This window comes from Primulina huaijiensis, chromosome 1 (genome assembly GCF_012295235.1).
Source record: "Primulina huaijiensis isolate GDHJ02 chromosome 1, ASM1229523v2, whole genome shotgun sequence".
NCBI classification, from domain to species: domain Eukaryota; kingdom Viridiplantae; phylum Streptophyta; class Magnoliopsida; order Lamiales; family Gesneriaceae; genus Primulina; species Primulina huaijiensis.
In genome coordinates this window covers 17,450,108-17,471,340 of record NC_133306.1, presented here as the reverse complement: position 1 = coordinate 17,471,340, position 21,233 = coordinate 17,450,108, and the positions used below count along the sequence as shown (strand labels likewise).

At 35.5% G+C, this 21,233-nt stretch overlaps 2 protein-coding genes across 3 annotated transcripts in view; one reads left to right on the top strand and one right to left on the bottom strand.

Annotated features, from left to right (window-relative positions):
- The window catches only part of LOC140982065 (DExH-box ATP-dependent RNA helicase DExH11), a 46,839-nt gene extending 27,192 nt beyond the window's left edge, over positions 1-19,647 (top strand). For both annotated transcript variants that reach the window (XM_073448484.1, XM_073448479.1), the window contains exons 16-23: positions 1,509-1,766; positions 2,413-2,522; positions 13,548-13,701; positions 14,064-14,514; positions 17,271-17,485; positions 17,617-17,855; positions 18,559-18,685; positions 18,996-19,647. In XM_073448484.1, coding sequence (XP_073304585.1) covers positions 1,509-1,766; positions 2,413-2,522; positions 13,548-13,701; positions 14,064-14,514; positions 17,271-17,485; positions 17,617-17,855; positions 18,559-18,685; positions 18,996-19,208 — 1,767 coding nt within the window. In that variant the 3' untranslated portion in view covers positions 19,209-19,647. The remainder of the gene's footprint in view (positions 1-1,508; positions 1,767-2,412; positions 2,523-13,547; positions 13,702-14,063; positions 14,515-17,270; positions 17,486-17,616; positions 17,856-18,558; positions 18,686-18,995) is intronic.
- On the bottom strand, positions 3,860-10,126 carry LOC140982077 (uncharacterized). Its single transcript, XM_073448491.1, has 4 exons — positions 8,125-10,126; positions 7,218-8,027; positions 7,020-7,138; positions 3,860-6,916 (listed from the first exon to the last, which is right to left on the bottom strand). Exons 1-4 carry the CDS (start codon positions 8,684-8,686, stop codon positions 6,635-6,637), a joined length of 1,773 nt encoding a protein of 590 aa, XP_073304592.1. The 5' UTR covers positions 8,687-10,126; the 3' UTR covers positions 3,860-6,634.
- Positions 19,648-21,233: the final 1,586 nt, after the last annotated feature.

The window sequence follows — 21,233 nt, the reverse complement described above, 5'->3', positions numbered from 1 at the left end:
TTGGCTATTGAAGTTAGCAGTGGATAATTAGGGTAATAAGATCCTCCTGTATCCTTTTGGTTTTATCAGACTTTTGTGTCCTCCCCCTCCCCTAACTCTCTCGTTCTCTCTCTATTTTTGGGTGTATGGTTGTATGCTTTCGTTCTTATACATAAATGATTAACTAATATGAAAAAAGATCACAGTATTGACGTAATATGTGTCAACCAAAGGAAAACTTACTCTTATACCAGCTTTGCTAGGGTCTTAAAATGTTAACCTTGGTAACAGAGTGAAACAAGGTGCATACTGGTAATCACCAACAGGGGTTTGGTGCATATGTTAACTAAGTAATGATCTTAGAAAAAATAATAATGCTAACTAAGTAGATTTATTGCTCAACTGGAAGAAAAGCTCAAGCTGGAGAGGGAGAGTTTAGCTTTTTCAGCTATAAAAATTCTACTTACCTCGAAAAGCGACTGTTTCCTGAATATGTTAATGATTTTGGACTTAATTTGATTAAGCAGTGGTTTTAAGAACAACCTTATGGCATGAGTTATGTCATGGTGTAATTATGAACTCAAACCTCGTTGACATCGAAGGAACTCTCAGCTAAGTGGAGATTGGAATTTTCTGGATAAACAACAAGCCATTGGATGCATTTTCTTATTCATCAAGGATCTGGTTTATGACGTACCACGCAGTACATGATGCTTCATCTCCGCTTTCTGCAAATCATACAAGAACTGTTAACTTCTTCCTGTGTCTCAAGCTATTTTTTCACCTTTCAATAATCATATGAGCAATTAATTTGGGTAGTATAATCTCGATATTTTCACAAATGAATAGTCTCAAATTTAGCAGTACACTTTTCCGCAATGATCATGTTACCCACTTCCAACAAATTCTATTTGAATACAAGCTCATCTATATTATCAATATGGTACCCAATGTGTAATATTCCTATGCATGGCTTTAGCTTTCAAGAAATGGAAACTTTATCATTGTTGATGCAATTGATGATATATACCTCAACTGAGACTTAAAATCCCTTGATATATTTTAGCTGCACTCTCGATCTTACTTAAACCTGGTACTGTTGCTTCATTTCAGTCCATTTCATTTTTTTTCCTATGTTTAATATCACTTGAAACATGAGCACGATCCCTGAGACAGTTTAAGTTATGCTTGAACATATTGATGCTTTACACTTCTTTCTGCTTTCACATCAAGTTTACGTACACTTATGTTTGACTCCCTCGGCTGGGATTGGTAATTGTTACATGCTATTCGAATAACGAAGGCCCTATGGTCTTTGAGGCCCCGGTTTTTCTCAATTTCTGGCTTAAATTGGTTGTGAAGTGTTGGCATAAATTTGAGGCCCGTTTTTGCTCAATAAAATATATTATAAACAGATTAAAAGCTTCATTTTTGCTCAATATCCATCAATTTTGTATAAGAAACAAAGGTTGAACAATAATTCATCTTATTCTCAGTATTGTTGGCAACTCTCTCTTGTGTTTTGGCAGGTTGTTTTTGATTCTTTAAGGAAATTCGATGGCAGGGAATTTCGACAATTACTTCCCGGAGAATATACTCAGATGGCTGGTCGGGCTGGTAGGAGAGGACTTGATAAAATTGGTACAGTAATTGTTATGTGTCGTGATGATATTCCTGAAGAGAAGGATTTGAAACATGTTTTAGTTGGGAGCGCAACTAGGCTTGAATCTCAGTTTCGATTGACATATATCATGATCTTGCATCTGCTACGTGTTGAAGAGTTGAAGGTATATTCTCCGTTGACTTGCTAGAAGAAAGTTTTTTTAACGTGAGTACATGGTATATGATTTAATATGACCAGTGAAGCAGGAGCATTTTCATGAGAGAGGCAACTAACTGGCCTAGCTCCGGAATGTACCAATATAGTTGAGTTCAATAAAATTTTGTCGAGGGCTGACTTTTCATTTACTGTCCAGAAAGTTAAATTACAGTTGCCAATCCACCCTCACCTTTGTGACCACCACAGCCTTGCTAATGTCTCCTCTAGACCCATGCATTTATGTCGCTCCACAACCTGTCATGGCCACTGAAATTTACTGTGAAGAGTAATAGAAACTATTCAATCATGTTTTAGTATTGAATTTTTTTTTTTGACCTATTGGCCTTTACTTATGTGATCTTTGGTCGTTTAATATGTGGTTGCGCTTAATGAAAATTCTTTTACTTAAGGGGATATTTTTTTAGTAGAAACAGGTAGGTAAAGGAGGGTGAATAGGTAGTTGATTTAGTAAAGGTAACCATGTCAAAAAATATCAAAATGGAAGAATTTATTCTCTGCTGCTATCTATTGTTTATGATGATAGCTTACTGTATTATTTGAGCTATACTATTTTTCACGCTTCTTTATGTGCACGTTGCGATACATCACCACAGGTGGAAGACATGCTGAAAAGAAGTTTTGCTGAATTTCATGCTCAGAAGAATCTTCCAGAGAAACAGCAACTTCTAATGCGAAAGCTTGCTCAACCAACAAAAATAATTGAGTAAGCATGTCAATTACTTCTCCTGGGGAGCATCCGCTCTCTCAACCATGACTTTAGTATAGATTTGGTTGAAATATTGTGCACATGCCATCTTAAACCAATGAAAAGATTGACAGTATTATGCATAGATCTTGTCAGCACAAGGTATTGCGCTTTATGTGCTAAAAACTGTGTTATAAACTATCAAGGTTTTTCCTCCAAAAAAAAAAAACTATAAAGGTTCAGGAGTAAAATCTTTAGTCAACCTAAAAATTGCAAATTGGGCTGGATTTTACTGAATTAAATTTTTAGTACTATTTTGTTTTTGGGTTATTGCATATTTGGTTCTGTATGTTTGCTTCATTCTGATTTTGGTCCTCTATATTATCAATTTTAATCTCAGTCCTATATCTTTTGATTTTTGGCAATTTTAATATTTTTTATCGGGAATATTGATGTGACATCACACACTTCAACACTACATCAACATCGCAATGGTGCCCCACATAAGCGCCATGTCGAAAAATTTACTAAAATTGCCAAAAAAAAAAAAACAAAGATAACGGACTACGAATGAACTTTGATAGTATAGAGGACCTAAATCGCAAAGAGACAAATATACAAGACCAAAAATGCAATTTTCCTTTTGTTTTTTTATTAATATTTTTACTACCACTCTAGTGCATTATGATACTCTGAATAATTGTTATTCATGTTTTTGTGGTTTTAGTGACTTAGATCACAACTGTATTTTAAGAACATCTCGGATTGAATAATAGTATAATTCAAATCAATGGATGACTTCAAGTGGATTATTTGACTAAAACATGTGTATTAAAATCCACTGGGTTTCAGCAGTTCATTTTTTTTTCTCCTAAAAAGCCATGCATCGTTTCATATTCGTTACTAATTGCTTACTAATTTGATCGTGGTGATGATACAAATGTTATCATGGCAACTTGAACTTACAGAACCATTAAATTTATCCTTTATTCCGAAGATCTCTTATATTCGATATCTCTTGCTATCATGTGGATTTCTCTGAATATAACAGTAAATATCTCCTTCATTCATCTATATCTCGTTTCTCATGCTATATCTCATGTTGAACAAATTGGGATTTGCTGTGAATATCACACTCCACTTTGCATTCATTGCAAGCTTTATAGCTGTTTCACCGCGCATAAATTTCATAATTTGAGTGCATGAGTACCGGGTTACATCTTGTTCTTCATCTTTGTAGATTATGACAAAATATTTTGATTTTATTTAATAGGGTAGTCAAATCTTTTAAGTTTGGTAGGAGTATCATTAATTTGTTAGTCAGATGTTCTTTATAAATTGTTTTGTATATATTAAGTCTACTTTAATTCACAGAAAATATACCCAAGAAATATATTTTTCCCACATTCTACATGGTACCGGGGCCAACGACAATAAGGGTTTAGGGTTTGTACAGTGCGTAGCTTCCCACCTGGCCGGGTCTGTTGAGTCTAAACCTTAGCAGCCATGGGCCAATTTTTTCCCGTGCTGCTTATGCGCAGAACCCTAGCCGCCGCACACAATTTTTTCGTACTGCACTTACGCGCATCCTTAGCTTCCTCCAGGTCGCGCGCCTCTCCTGTGCACAACCCTAGACGTCGCCCCTTTTTTTCACGTTGCTCCTGCGCGAACCCTAGCTTCCGCATGCATCTCTGTCCATGCGAAACCCCACATACGGCTCATATCTCTGTCCAGGCACATCCCTAGCTTCCTCGCACGTGACTCTATCTAGGCGAACCATATATTCTGCACGTCGCCCATGCGTGAACCTTAACCATCTCGCCGACTGTCTTCTTCGTGTGGACAACCATCTTTCTGCGAGATCTCTGCTCGATAGTTTTCCGCAAAGTCTTCTCTTTCTTCTGGTGATACCTTGGGTGAGGAAGCTCGTAGCTTCAGCAATTCCTTTTCTGGCGCTGATCTCTCTGCTCTACAAAATACTACCCATAAACTCATTGATATTTTTTTTTTGCAATGGGCATAATCTGTCAAATTTGTTGTTTGTGCTTGTGTTAAACTTAGATATCTTACTGGCGCAGTCTCCTCACTGTCTGCCACTGACCCAAAATATTCCAACTGGCTTGCTGAAAACTCAATTGTTCTTTCATGGCTCGTCAATTCTATAAAGCCACACATTAGCCACCGCTATCTCTAGTTCAAAACCGCTAAAGATGTATAGGATGCTACTCGGAGGATGAATTTTGATTTTGGTAATGCATCTCAAGCCTTTGAGTTGCGTTCAAAACTCAAGGAGCACCAAATCTGTCGCACAATATTTTTCCGATCTTCAAGACATATGGTAGGAGTTGGATTTGTTCTTTGAAGACGCAAATCCTTGTGCGTATTATTGTGTTAAGATGCAACGTCACATTGAGCAAGAGCGCGTGCTTGATTTTTTGGCTAGTCTCATTAGCAACTTGGATGATGTTTGTGGGCGTGTTGTCGAACGTGATCTTTTCCCATCTCCGGAAGATGCCTTTGCCGAAATCCGGCGTGAAGAAATGTGTCACAAAGTTATGCTTTCTGACGATGTTATTTCTCCTCCACCAAACTCGGACGTCTCGACCTTTATCTCCATTAAAAATCTCTGTGACGCCGTCAAGGCAACGACCTTGGTGTGATCATTGCAATCGTCCTGGTCACACCAAAGACAAATGTTGGGAGATTCATGGAAAACCGGCGGACTGGCAGCCAAGGAAGCGATCTGATTGGTGTGGCCTTCAATCTGAAAAATCTACTCAAGTACAGACGCGGGACGCTGGTTTCTCTGTTCCTTATTCTAAGGATTGGATTGAACAAATTGAATTGTATCGTTGTTTCCTCCGATATATGTCTCCGAATAACACACCTGCTGCTCCTGGTGCATTGTGTTCAATCGCCCGCATTGGTTCTACCATCGGAGAAAATTATTGGCAGTGCTAGGATTAACAATGGTCTGCACTACCTTGAGAATGCTTCGTCTTTGAGTCAACTAAGTCTGTCCAGTATCACGTCTGCTTCTGATTCTAGTATTAGGAAAATTATGACGTGGCATTATCGTCTTGGCCACCATAGTTTTTCTTATTTGATAATAAAATTCTTCATTTACTTGTGAATCATGTCAATTGCCCAAAGGAAAGAATATAATAGGTTGCAAAAGGGTCTTTACATTCAAATATAAAGTAGTTGGTTCCATTGAAAGGTACAAAGCACACTTGGTTGCCACGGGATTCACCCAAACCTATGGAATAGACTACACTGAAACTTTTGTTCGAGTTTCAAAACTCATTACTGTAAGAATACTTCTCTCTGTAACAGCTAATCTTGACTGTCCTTTCCATCAGCTTGATATAAAAAATGTCTTACTCTCTATAAGAGGAAGTCTATATCCAGATATCAACGTCCCGTTGGCAAACTCATATATCTAGCCCATATTCGTCCAGATATTACCTTTTCCATCAGTTTGGTGAGTCAGTATATGCATTCACCATGTAAATGTCACCTTAATACAGTATATAGAATCTTAAGGTACTTTGAAACAAAGAGGATTTTTCTTTGCAAAGAAAGATGATCATAGTGTGCATGCATTCACTGATGCAGATTGGGTAGGTTCCATAACTGACCAACTCAGGGTATTATACATTTATTTGGGGAAATATAGTTACATGTGGTATTAAGAAATAAGAAATAATCAGTTGTTGCGAGCATAGTTGTCAATACGCGCCCTGTAGCGCAGAGGTTGCCCGTGGCTATAGCACATAGCGAAGTGCGTAGCGAGGGCTATTTGAAAGTAAAGCGTCACAAGCATATAAATATATAATATATAGCATATACTAACATCAATTCAATCTTTCATTGTTAAATAACAAATATATAAGTTCAAAGCATATAAAACCTCAATTCTAAAACTAGAAAAACATAATTTAAAATTCATCTTCATCTTCTTCATCAAGATCGAGACCATCTTCTTCATTTGAAATTGCATAACGTTCGGGTCATTCTCTTCTTCACTTTCTTCATCAAAGTCAAATTCATCATCATCTATAAAATTAAGTGTCGAAGATGTTTCTATTGGCCTTTTCCCTCTAGACTTAGATGTGGCCGCCTTCGAGCTACATAGCCCCTTTGGATTTCCTCAATGTATAAGGAGCTTCATCTACTCCAACAACATCTGCAACATCTTGCCAAGTCAAATCATCACCATCATGAACAAAGTCAGGCTCTTCATCCTCCAGTCTCCCTAGCAGCCATTCATTGCCATCATCCACTTCAGTCATGATAGGATCGATGGTATCACAACTATCGTATCTACGCCTCAGAGCTCTGTTGTATTTGATGAACATCAAATCATTCAGGTGTTTTTGCTCCAATATATTCCTTTTCTTGGAATGAATCTGCATTTATTTATATATGTTTATCAAGGCACGTGGCACGAGAACAAATTCTTAAAACTTCACAGTAATAGAAAATAAAAATTGTAATATTATAAAAACTTACATGTTCAAACGCACTCCAATTGCGCTCGCAACCAGAGGAGCTACAAGTGAGACTGAGTATCTTTTGGGCAAGTTTTTGCAACTTTGGTGTCGAAGCTCCATATGAGTTCCACCATGCAGCTAGTTAATAACAATAGTTATATTAATATTTCTCATAGAATTTATTTCAAAAAAATAAGGAAAAACTTGATTTTCATACCTGGTGATACAACCTTTCTCATTTCGATTGCAACTTCCTTCCCAAAAAGACCTTCGGCTTGTTTATATTTTAACAACTCTGTATGTATTCTTTTCTCCGTCTCAGCATCAAAAGTCAACCTATTAATTGCATTGTACAACCCCGTAACTACTTCTTCATCTTGTTCTATCTCAGAATTTGAGTAAAAGAACTGAGGGTTCAAGAAATAACCCTCTGCATGCAAATCTTGATGGAGTTGCAACTGCCACCTATTGTCGATTATCTCAAAAACCTCTTTGTACCTATCTTCGTTATTATCAAAGACTTTTGCTATTTTCTCCTTAGCCCTATCCGTTGCCTCGTATTTATAACCCATGGCAGGCTTCTTCTCCCCATCCACCAACCGAAGTACCTCCAATAATGGGCCACCAACTTTCATAGCATAAATAATAGAATTCCAAAACGAAGGCATCAAAATAATTTTTTGTGCTTGCTTACAAGTCTGTTCCTTCGCAAATTTGCTTTTACTCCAATTTTCTGAAGTAAACATCTTTCTCAAATGTTGCTTGTGCTGCTGAAAGCTTCTCATAGTCAAGAATGCGGTGGCAAAACGAGTTTTAGCTGGCCTGATAAGGTCTCTTTGGCCGGTGAACTCTCTCATCATGTTCAACAACATAGTTCGGTTGTAAATATATCCGTTCACATTAATTGCCCGCTCAAGTGCCCTCTTCAAATCTGGCATTTTGAATATGTCCTCAAACATCAAATCCAAACAATGTGCTGCACACGGGGCCCAATACAAGTTTGGATATTTAGCCATCAACTTCATTCCTGTAAAGAACAAGAGAATAAAATGATAGTTAATGAAAATGAAATTAATCAACGAAAGTTAAAAGATGTTGTAACTTAGTATATTAGATTTTCTAACCCGCATAAACATTATTTGATGCACTGTCGGTGACCACTTGAACAATATTATTCACCCCGATTTTTTGCACAAACTTGTCAAGCAACTCAAACATCTTCTCACCCGTGTGAGAGTAGCTAGATCCATCAACTGATTCAATAAACATGCTGCCTTTTGGGGTATTCACCAAGAAATTGATAAGTGATCTCCCCTTTCTATCTCTCCACCCATCAGCCATCAAAGTACATTCATTCTTCGCCATCTCCTCTTCATTTTCTTTCAAAATCAACTTTGTATGGTTGATCTCCTCCTTTAAAAGTGGTTCTCTCACCTCATGGTAACTAGGTGGTTTCATCCCAGGATCATATTGTCCAATAGCTTCGATCATTGGCTTCAAGCTGTCATATTTGACCGCATTGAATGTGATCACTGCATCATACATCCACCTTGCAAATTTTTGAACTGCATCAGACCTCAACTTTTTCTGAACTTCATTAAATTGGGTTGCTTTACCACCTTGATTCTTTGCATCTAGCTTAAAGAAAGCATTTATAGGACCCAATGACCGTGGTTTTTTGGGCATGAGTTGCCCGAGGAAGAAATAGATGCCGACCGCTTTCCACGAGATGATGGATCCCCGTGTGGATCAATATCATCTCCTTGCTCTTCTATATCAAAAACATCATCAAAGTGAGGCATGAAATCCATGACAGTTTTTTGGGCTAACTTTTCTTCAACGTGATCTTTCATTTCTTGCTTAACACATGCTGGGGCTTTTGAACAAAGTTTTGTATTTTTAAATCCTCCCGCAAGATGTTGTTTGAGCCTTGTTATCCCACATTTTGTAACTTTTTGGCAAAAGTTGCATAATATTCCATCAGAAATCTTGTCTGCATTAACCATCCTCCCATAGTTCCACCCAATATTTTTTTTTCTTATAACTTCTTGTAGGTTTTCCATCTTATAAACTCTGAAATTAAGAAAAAAAATTGATTATACATTGTGGAAATCCAATATTCCAATAAGCAAATGGCATTAACTAATATTTCAGAAATAGAATCAATATGTTATATTCCAAAAATTGATTTCCTAAGCAAATGACAGTAAGTACAAAGGCAGTAACTAATATTCCAATAATCAAATGGCAGTAACTAATATTATAGAATCAACCTATAAGCAAATAGGATTAATATGTTATAGAGATTGTTCTTCTCAACAAGGTGTCCAAAAAAATCAAAAATAAGAAGGAAAAAAAAAAGAAGAGCAGAATAAAATGGGCAACATGGGCCTAAATATTTGAGCAAAATGGGCCTAAAATTGGCAGTATAAAATGGGCCGAAAATTGGGTGGAAAAACTGGCCTGAGATTTCTTTAACATAGCGCGCTATTTCATCGCTACAGCAATACCAAAATAGCGAGGAAAGCGACGATAGCGCTCGTTATTTGCAAGTGGCTTGCGCGTAGCCCCCTGTAGCGACAGGGCAGCGCTACGCCTCGCTACACGCTATAGCGAGCGCTACAAGCGCTATTGACAACTGTGGTTGCAAGAAGTAGCGCAGAACCAGAGTTCAGAGCAATGGCTTCATGGAGTGTGCGAACTAATCTGGATAAAATTGAATGAGCTGAGAATGTAGTATCATAGTTATTTGGGGCGCATGGCGCACTAAAATGCTAGGGTGCCTTGGGGTCTGAGGCGCGAGACGAAGCGCACGCTTTATCGAAGTAAAGCTTATTTGACACAAATTTTAAAATCAACATATATAAAATCAATAATTTTTATAGTTCAGATGTAGTTAGGGATTGGAAGTTTGTATTGTCTTAACGATTGTGTCCTAGTTTCTTTGAATTCGCGGATTACTCATCCGTTTTTTCTGTAACACGATCATTATCATAATATAAAAGTATTGTTTCCTATAAAAAAAACATATATAAAGTAATTTATATTATTTAAATTAAATATTTTTCACAATGATGATAAACAATATAAATAAAAACCATTAATAGATAATGTAGCATAAATCATAGCAAAAAACAAACTCCAACATCTAAAATTTATTAGAAAGTCATAAGGTCATCATAGTATGTTAAGAAAAAAAATTCAAAAAAACTAAATCATCAAATTCATTTTCATTCTCGCAACTGTATCATAATCATCATCTTTAGAAGCTGAAGCTCCAGACTTGTATCCTTCTGATTACTCGTCAGTTTCACCAAAATCAATTTCTTTGTCTTCATTATTATAACGATGGATAGATCTTCTTTTATACGAATTTAACGTACTCCTACCAACCGTTGCTTCTTTTGTACAGGATGAACCTCGAGATCTAAAATTATAGGCATCTTCATCAAACCCATAAGCTCGTCCAACTTCACCCCATGTCAAACTAGCCTCATCAAACACGGGATCATTTTTTATCACTATTATTATTTAGTTTTCCCATGAACCATTCATTACTATCATCTATATCAACCAAAGAAATAGGATTAATCATATCACGCATATCATATCGACGCCTCAAAGCCCTATTATACTTGATATAAACCAAATCATTCAACTTTATTTGGTCCAATCTATTTCTTCTTTTGGAATGAAGCTGCACATATTTGATACAAACTAATTTTGGCTTTGAAATAATAACTATTTTTAATATTTCATTAAATACTAATACTTAGTATGAATGTTCAAACATACTCCATTTTCGTTCACAATCGGATGAGCTACAAGTAAGGATAAGTACTTTCATGGCGAACACTTGCAATTCGAGTGTCGAACACTCATAAACCAACCACCATCCCGCTGGAAATTTTGAAATAAAATAAAAAATTGAACATTAAAACCATGACATATAATATCATTTAATAAAAATATTGATTGCCTGGCGATTTTTTATTTCTTTGTCTAACTTCCATGGGCATTCCAAAAAGTCCTTCAGCCCTTTTGTACATTCGCAACCGATCCATTATCTTATTCTGTAGCTCCTCAGTTTCACATATCCTAGCGATACATTTATACAAACCCGTTATACATATCAACTTGCCGATCTCCTTACGAAAGAACTATCAGAAGAAACTCATGAATTTCTTGTTGGCGAACTTGGTTTAATCAACATCTATTGCCAAGATTTAGTGAGTGTAGATTAGGATCATGTCTTGTAAATAATAGTTTCTGATTTTATTTAATAGGGTAGTCAAATCTTTTAGTTTGGTAGGAGAATATCAATAATTTCTGAGTCTTAAGGATTTTTTATTCATTGTTTTGCATACGTATAGGTAGGTGTACATTACTTCACAAAAAAAGTATTCAAGAAATATATTTTTCAATCTTGATGACATGAACAGTATATTATAATTCCTATACATTTACTCGAGGTTTAACCAGGCATAAAAGCTTTTTTCCTATGCTTGCAAGAGAGTACTCAGTCATCCTCCAGCAAATATGCAAACACGATTTCAGACAAAGATCAGCTGTAGTCGGCATCTGTACATTCTTCTTTATTTAGATTGCTTAAACGTTTGAAGGACAGATACGAGGAAATTTAGATATTACCACCTCAAATCTACATCCCATTAACTAATTCTAGGGGGTTGTCTAAGATGCTGACAAACCTCACCAAATTTAATAGAATGCCAAGTCAAATATGAGCTAAGTTGTTTTCATGCTAAATGTTTGATATTTTATGTGTTAAGCACTGTTGTTTGAGGGATACAATATATGGAATAATGGAACTTGTTGCTCTCCACAAAATTGGCAGGACTACGTGTATGTTATAGTCACTTCACAAACATCAGTGGGATGCCAAGACAAACATCCATTAAGTTATTTTCGTGCTATTCAATAATTTTCTGTATTACTCACTATGTTAGATTGAGGAATATTACATATGAAATGTTGGGACTTGTCGATCTCCGTAAAATTAGCAGGACTACTTGTACTTTTAACTATCTCAAGTCTCAACATGCTCATGACGCTTTGAAGAAGTTTGGTATTTGGTTTTTTGGTGAAGGAATATTACATACTGTGCTGTATTCCGACTATGTTAGAAGCAACAATCAAATGAAATTTTATATCATGTCATAACTCCAGGTGGTAGGAGATCACAGTTACTTACGCAGCCAGGGTTACCCAGGCGCATGGCTCAAGACAAGCGTGCGCCTGTGTGAGGCGCAGAAAAGCGCGCCTTATGAATGTATAAGGTGTGGTACAATTGATAAAGCCAATCTCAACCAATTTTGAAGCCCAATAACTAAAGCCTATAACTATTTAATAACTGGAAAATCTTGCGTGCATTTATTGGCATGTAGACTCTCGATCTTCCCGGTCTCCCTCAAACTTCATGCTCTTTAATTGCACTGTTAAACAACAGAAATTAGAATTACTAAGTGAAAAAAACATTGCTTTCTACCGATTCCAATCAGGCAGCCTTCACCTCCTATTGAAGTTTTATTCCTTAGTATACTATGCACTTATGATACACTAATGAATTTGAGTGATTGAAGTTTTTCTATTTATGATTTACGCAACATTATGTATTAATTAATTTCTTATTTATATAGGTTGATATCTTTGTGAAATATATTTAATTTATGTAATATTATAGTGTAAATCACTATATATGTGGAATTTTTAAAATTTATGTCATATGTTCTTAACTTTGATAAAGCGTGCGATTCGTCTTACGCCTCAAGCCTTATGGCACAGTGCGCCTTGCATCCTAAATAAATATGCGCCTTGCGCCTTAAATAAATATGCAGGAGATTGATTCTAAAGCGAAACTCTATAAATGAGGTGCTAATTTAATTTTGAAGACATATTTTTGTAACATTCTCAAACCTTATAGTTTATTGAAAAATGGATTTCTACTGTGACTTTTCTTCAATTCACGCCTTATTGCTTATTAACCCGGCGTGGAAAGTCCGTGTGCGAAGATTTTTTTATGAGTGGATGTGATGCCTTATTTCATGAAATTTCCTGCATCTTTTGTTTAATATTGGTGGGACAAATCGAATTTAATCAAATTCTTGTTTTTAACACACCCAGCTTCTGTTCTTTCTTTGTTTTCTTGTTATAATATATATAGAAATAATATTTTGTGGTGTGTTTTATTTCAATCGAGTTTCTTCCTCTCTTCCTGGTTTTCTTTCACCAATTCTCATCTTATTGCTAGGCAATGGACCTTTACTCCACTTGACTGCCCCTCCATCCCTATTTCTTTGGTATCACGGCCCCTTCAATGTCAAATATCTCCAGGGTCCTTGATCTAAATTAAACTAATAACAAGCATTAATATCTGCTGTTCAGAATTGACAAACCATATCCCTACACTTCAGCACTAAATATTTTTCACTCTTCTCTCTCTTCATCCAAAGTACTTCTAAATAGCCAACCGAAATTTGAAGCTCGATCGTTAAACTATGAGTTGATGAAGCTTTTTATGGAAATGCAGATGTATTAAAGGTGAACCTGGGATAGAGGATTATTATGAGTTGTATTTGGAGGCTGAGAAGTATGGCAATCATATAGCAGAGGCAGTCATGCAGTCACCAGTTTCTCAACAGCATTTAACTCCGGGAAGGGTGGTATTGGTGAAATCACAATGGGTATGTTCTAATTTCCAAAAATTTGCATATATTATACTTTTGGATACAAATTAGAGAAATTAACTTGTGATTTAATTTTCACTCGGGAGGAGTAACGACTTTGATGAATTTACAATGTATAAGAATACCTTTTATAGTAATCACTTCCTAATTCATTTGCGTGGATTAGGTTGAAATGTTTGAGTGAATTCATTTATTCTCATTTAAGATAATAATAGTTTTTGTTTCAAGGTTACAATATACCACCGGAGGAATTTTGTGGTCTACCAATACAGATAAATTCATGTTACTACAGTTTTTCACATCTTTGCATGAAATTTAAAAACCACTCTTAGTTTTGGTTTTCTGTTTATTACTGGCAGGCCCAAGATCATTTACTAGGTGTTGTCATCAAAGCACCTTCAGCCAATTATAAACAATACATAGTCTTAGTGTTGACGCCTGAAATACCTCCGGGATTGCCAACTCCATCAAGCAGTGGAGCAAAGAAAGAACACACAGATTTCCAAATATTAGTGCCAAAATCAAAAAGGGGTTTGGGAGATGATTATTACTCTTCAGCATCATCTCGTAAAGGATCTGGTGTTGTCAATTTGAAACTACCTCACCGTGGTATCGCTGCTGGGGTGAGTTATGAGGTTAGAGGAGTTGACAATAATGAGTTTTTATCCATATGCAGTCACAAAATAATTATCGACCAAGTTGGGCTTCTGGAAGATGTGAGTGTTGGTGCCTATTCTAAAACGGTACAGAAGCTTTTGATTTTGAAATCAGATGGAAATAAATACCCACCAGCTTTAGATCCAGTGAAAGGTACTTCCTAACAGCTACTTTGCACTTGCCAAATGTAGTTGATTGGTCACCAATAAACTCAATTTCTTTGGGTAAAGTGGCAACACTGTAACTGATATACACTACCGTGGTTTGGATGTCCTCTGAAGTCTGAAGTATCCTTGTGAATTATTTACTGTCCCTCGCTGGTTGGCTGCTTTGCAATACAACCATTTCAAAGGCTGTGCTGGATGTTCTGATATGCCAATTGATTCTACAATATGTTTGGATTTTAGAATGTGTTTCTCCCAACCATAAACAATGCTAAATGGCAGTTGAAAATTAGACTTTAAGTTCAAAAAATTAATAGAAAGAAGAAAACGTAGGATCAAATTGTATCACGTCCAAGTTCTGTACTCCTAGGAAAATTCTGCATTGTTTAGATTTTGACCTATATGCTAATGCCTTGAGGCTGAAACTTTTTCCTACTGTTTTTTATTATATCCCATTAGAAAACTTTTTAAAGCTATGGGCTACAAGTCCTGGAGACCTTGAAATTTCGAAATTGCTTCGCAAGTTTTGATGAAAGAGGAAGAAATAAGGAGCAAAACTTATTTTAATACTAAAGCAAAGTTAGATATATCAATTTAGGTGTACTCCATTTATATGCTTTACTGTTTAAATGAATCTTTCCTCCTTTCCTGTTTTTCCTACCAAAAAATGGATAAAATACGATACAATGCAAAATTAATTGGCCTAGTAATTACAGAAGATACTTTTGACATACTGTGCTTTTTATTGAGAATTATAATTAAGGTTTTAATTGATCTTAACTGTATGTATCCTTATTTGTTCGAAATCGTTCCATTTTTGTTTTCCTTTTTCATAAAGAATGCTCATGATTTGTTTATCCACCGTGACATACTCATGTCTATTAGGTTCTTGATGGTTATCTTCCTTCTGTTCAGTCTTTCAGATCCAAAGGTGTTCCTCTATATGCATTGTTATTCTAAAACTTTCAATAGAACTTAAAATATTTTTTAATAGGATAGTAGCATAGGGACTAACTAAAAAATATTTAATCAATATCCAAGAGATAAACTGAAATGAGGACAAAGTATAATAAGAATCATACTATAATAAGTCTAATACGCAAGAGATTCTTCATCTTGCTATTTTGTAGGAACAAATGTGTGAATAATATACAAGTGGTAAATCACTAAATCATATGCAGACTAAAAAATATTCATCTAAAAAGATGGAGGACAAAACGACAACAAATCTCGCATGGTATGTAGCTTCATAAATATAATGTTGTGTGGTCTCCAAGTTACGATCACAGAGAATCTACCTCAAGTTTGTGAGTGGATGTCTTTATTAGATCTCTCATATCGGGTGAATTAAGTCCTTCAGAGTTGTATATATGGACTTGGACAATCCTCCCTCTTTAGCTAATTTTTAGGGTTAAGTTATGTCCAATTTCCAATCTTAAAATGCCATTAGAGGCCAAACCTATCGTTATGTGTTGGATTGCAATATGATTCACTAATATCTTATAAACTTCACGCTCCGATTGTTTATTTTTTTGAGCTTGTGGTGGTGTGTTAGACAATCCTCTCCCTTTGAGCTAACTTTTGTTGTGTCCAAGTTACAATCTTTACACACTTACATTCCAACCTTGCTTATTAATCTTTAACAAATTGCATTAGGCAATCCATTTATCCTTTGTTTACTTTTTTAATTGACCGTCTGTGCCATTTAGCAGTATTTGCAATTGTAGCAACTGTCTAGGAAAATAGCAAATTGGCTTTATAACCCGTCCAACCACATTTATGCCCATCCATACATTCGTGTTATGCGTAATAATGATGTAAAATAATTTGAAAAGTTAATTTTCGATGTATAATGAAAAGCAAAGTTGTATTTGATCTGGTGAGTAAGTTTTTTTTGCATGAGTACTTGTATATTTTAGTTACGTGATATGTTTTCTCCAACTGTGGCGCATGAGAAATTCAAACGGACATTGATGTTCAAATGTACTGTCTGTCGAATTTTTTAAGGAGGCTAGTATTAGAAAGAAATAGCTAGGTAAGTATTTATTGATTGATTCCATCAAGTGCTTTAGTTTTTCAAGTATCTTTCTCTAGGTTAAAGAACTTCTTGGTAATCACCCATTTGTATTCCCATTCTTATAAATCTTGGGTAGAGTTGGATGAATAGCAGCCTACTATCTGCATATCCAAAATTGGACTTGAAATAAATAAGAAAAAAATACTATTAAAAAATTTATGACATAATAAGACAAAATTTCTCTTGTAGCCCTTGTTTTAATTTAATCAATGTAAAATGATGGAAGATTTTAATCGTATTTGAGCGTCATAAAACCTCAGTTTCAGCAAATAAAAATGGAATTAGGTTTTAGTTATAATGTATAAACTTGTGGAGTATATTTTGTTTTGGGTGCTACTAAGAAGGGCCATGAATATATTTTAGCAGCCAACCTTACGCTCAAATAGAACTAAATTAGTAAATCAGTATTTTGAATCCAAGTGATTTTTGGGTGCGTTCATATTAATGCAATAAAACCTCTCTTAAAAATGGGCTGTTAATGATATAAATACAGTTCAGGATAGCTCCATTTGAGCTGCCATGTTCTCTTTTTATTCTAGTAATATTTGATAAGAGTGGTATGGCAGCTGTATGAGATCCTGTCAATGTAGGGTGTGAATTCTTCGCGCCCGCCCCCCACCCCGCCATCCTCATACTGTGGTTGACCTTTGCTGGAAAATCTTTGCCAGATCTGAAGTTGAAAGACCTTGATATTGTCGAGGCTTACTACAAATGGAATATCCTGTTGCAGAAGATGGCGCAAAGTAAGTGTCATGGTTGTGTCAAACTGGATGAGAACATTAAGATGGCTCGAGAAATTAAGCGACACAAAGAGGAAGTGAATGCTCTTAAGTTTCAAATGTCAGATGAAGCTCTTCAACAGATGCCTGATTTTCAGGGCCGAGTATGTGGTTTCATTTTCGATGGCTGATTGCAACCTTTATTTTAGTGACAATTACGTTAAAAAGGGTGCTTGATTTAGGATTTGCTGAAGCCTCTATTCTCTTATTTGACATCTTAGTTTGCCCAATCCAGATTGATGTTTTGAAGGAAACTGGATGCATAGACGCCGATCTTGTAGTGCAAATTAAAGGTCGTGTTGCTTGTGAAATGAATTCTGGGGAGGAGTTGATATGTACAGAGTGCTTGTTCGAGAATCAATTGGATGGCCTGGAACCAGAAGAAGCTGTGGCTATAATGTCGGCTTTCGTATTCCAGCAAAAGAACACATCTGTACCTAGTCTTACCCCAAAGCTCTCTGAAGCTAAAATGAGGTTTGGTGAATTTTCAGCCACTTCCTCTGCATCTGCCATGAGATATATACCTTACTCATATAGATGACTTCCCATTTTTACATCATGCATCAGCTGACATTTGCTGATATTCTTACATTTAGTATTTTCATATGCTTATGGCTGCATATAAATTTGTTAATGAAACAAGAGAATTTTGTCATGCAATGTTTCTCATCGTGATGGAATTCATTCTCAAAGTAGAAGCATGTGTTACAATAAAACTTGCCTGTGTTCATTTAAGGTATTCCATTTGTCATCTCAGTTGAACTATGGGTGCATTACAAATTTACAATAGATGTTATCATAGATCCTTCTTCAAACGAAACAAGAATACATTTGTTTGTTCAAAAATTTTGATTTTTACGGAACTTACCCATTTGAAGCAGTAACTAATGATGTTTTACTTTTTCAATCCTACACAATTGAAGGACTGGTCTTGTTTATACTTTTAAAGGATTCTTCATGTCGATGAGTTGTGTAAAATTGACTCCTGAACTAGATTAATTTCAATCATTTCACCAAAGTTTGTCAAACCATGTTATTCTTCTTGTTCGGTTGGCTGTGGTTCTTTATCTACAAGCATGATTTCTTATGGCTCCTGTTTACTTTCCTATTAAAGGAAATTTTTTTAGATACATATACAATTCTTACATGCTTATTCTCAAGGTTCCTGTACTTTCAGACTGTATGACACAGCAACAAGCCTTGGGGAGCTTCAATCAAAATTCAAACTACAGGTCGATCCCCAGGAATATGCCCGAGAGAATCTCAAGTTTGGTCTAGTCGAAGTTGTGTATGAGTGGGCAAAGGTAATTTTTTTTTTGCATTTATTGTTATAGCATAAAACGATTGATTGTGCCCTTATGAAGTCGAGCTTTTGGAACAATTGGTTTCAAGATAGTATCGAGCCAGGAGAGCAAAATACACAGAACTCCTGGATTGCAAAGCCTCACAACCAACGAACTTACACGTGCACATCTTGAATGTTAAATTATAAAACCTATTGATTATACCACGTTCCAGGTGCACGAGCTTTTGGATGAGCTGTTTCAACACGAATTACTTCAATCACATCAATTTGCTTAATATTGACACCATCCATTTCTAAATCATTGACAGGGAACTCCATTTGCTGATATTTGTGAACTCACTGATGTTCCTGAAGGCATGATAGTTAGGACGATTCTTAGATTGGATGAAACGTGCCGTGAATTCAGAAATGCTGCAGCAATTATGGGTAATTCTGCACTCCACAAGAAAATGGAAACCGCTTCCAATGCAATTAAGAGGGACATCATCTTTGCTGCTAGCTTGTACATTACTGGTGTTTAGCCAAAAAACTTTTGGTCTTGCAGCCCAATGGTACGGGTTATTTAAATGGATACGCATCAGTTAGACGTGTTTCATTTTAGTACAAGAACAACCAATCAGGGTCTTTTGACTGCCCCTCGTATAGGAGCAAAAGAAGGGTACATTAATTATGTGAGGAATAGTTCGTGGGTCTTTTCTTGGGTTCCCGTTGTAAATAACTTATAGTTCGTATTTTAGCCCAATTTAGCCTGGGATTGCAGACTAGTTATATCGTGTTTGTAGAAAGCAACACATTTGTTCAAGTATTTGTGCACTATTAGGTGTTTTCTCATCCTAGAGTTACTATCTTGGTGATATATGGTATAATGAGAGGACCGACGATAACAATTTGATGGTTTATAGCAGGGTTGTTTGTGTAATTTTATGAGAGGCTTCACCAAATTAATTGTAATTCAGTTTTTATGAGTGATTCTACTATAATAAAATAGTATGATAATGACACTATAATCAATTTATGCTGGTTCTGTTGCATAAATTTTTTTTAGGTTAGCCAAAATTGTGGGTTCAATCCAAACTATATCGCTCTCCCCCAAATTGCGATAAAATGGATAAAGAAACCGAAACTATATAACACAATGCATTATTATTTTAAAATTTTAAATATTCTTTTTACAAAAAAAAAAAAAAAAAAAACCGTTCGTTTTTTAGCAATCATGGGAAGAAGCCCTTCTCTTCACTGATCGTGGGTGAGTGAGATGGAGAGGAAGAAAACCATGACCATTGATCGGTTTTATACCTCCCATTGCGGCAAAACTTGGTCTATTTGTAGTTCCTTAATTTCAACAATCTCCGGGCGACAATCGATTTCTATTTTTGTTTGCCTCGACAGACTTCCGATTATTAATTTTCTCGATTAAAAACTTATGATTTTCATTAAATCATATTACCTTGTCTACCATTAAATTAGATAAAAAGGTATTATTTTAAATTAATTTGTAAATGGATGTACACAGTTCCTCTTCCTTTTGTATTGTTAACTTGGATGCAGTTGTTGAAATTTTTATAGTGTATGAAAAATTAAATAGCTCATGTAGTAATTTGTGTTTCAAATATGGCTAGTGGTTCAAATAAATCGAATGGTTCAAAGGTCACTTCCCTTGATTTTAAGGCTACTGCTCATGTTGCTCATGTTGCTACGATACCCATGAACCATGCTGCAAACCTGAGAAATTTAACGGTTCAAATTTCAAGAGGTAGCAATAGAAGATGTTCTTGTATCTCACTACCTTGAAATTGGAATTGTTTCTGATTGAGTATGCTCCCAAACCTGCTGAGGTTGAGGGAGATATTGATTTCTTTGTCTTGTAATATCAAATTTCGACTTATCTTCATCCTTCTGAACATCTAAACTTTCCATTATTGCAAGTCTTTTTGGTGCCGATTGGGTTTCATGGGCATGTGTTTTCCCTCACATGTGACTCGGAAAGATAGTCTTATTGGTTTCAGTCTAAGACTTTGATTTCTTTGTAGAATTAACTTGTCTTTGATTTGGATATTTGTTTCTTGTATTAAACAAAACTAAATTTTTCATGATATATTGTCTTAGCAACTTTTCCAAATATTTATTTTATTTCAATAAATTCATTTCTAACAAATAATTTTGAATGATTTATGTTAGACAAAGCGTATGAAACCTTATTGGTAAAAGAATATAGTTTATTATCTTCTTTCATCAGCTTTTTTCTTTGAAATTTGATGCAACGTCAAGGCTCGGATGAAACCTCGATCTGTCATGTTGTTGGCAATTTTTGGATAAATTACTCTTACAATTTTTCCTGAAAAGAAATTCTCTAAGATAGTTCTTAATATCGAATCTTGAAGATTATCCATTCTTTTATCTCATACATCAATATCAATTGGTTAATCTATTCTTTCTTTAAAAATAATTTTTTTTATCATGATCTAGACTGCTACGATATGAATAAAGGATATGGTTCGTGATACTTTGGCTTGCGTTTATGTAATTCCTCTTTTATTTCTTTAACA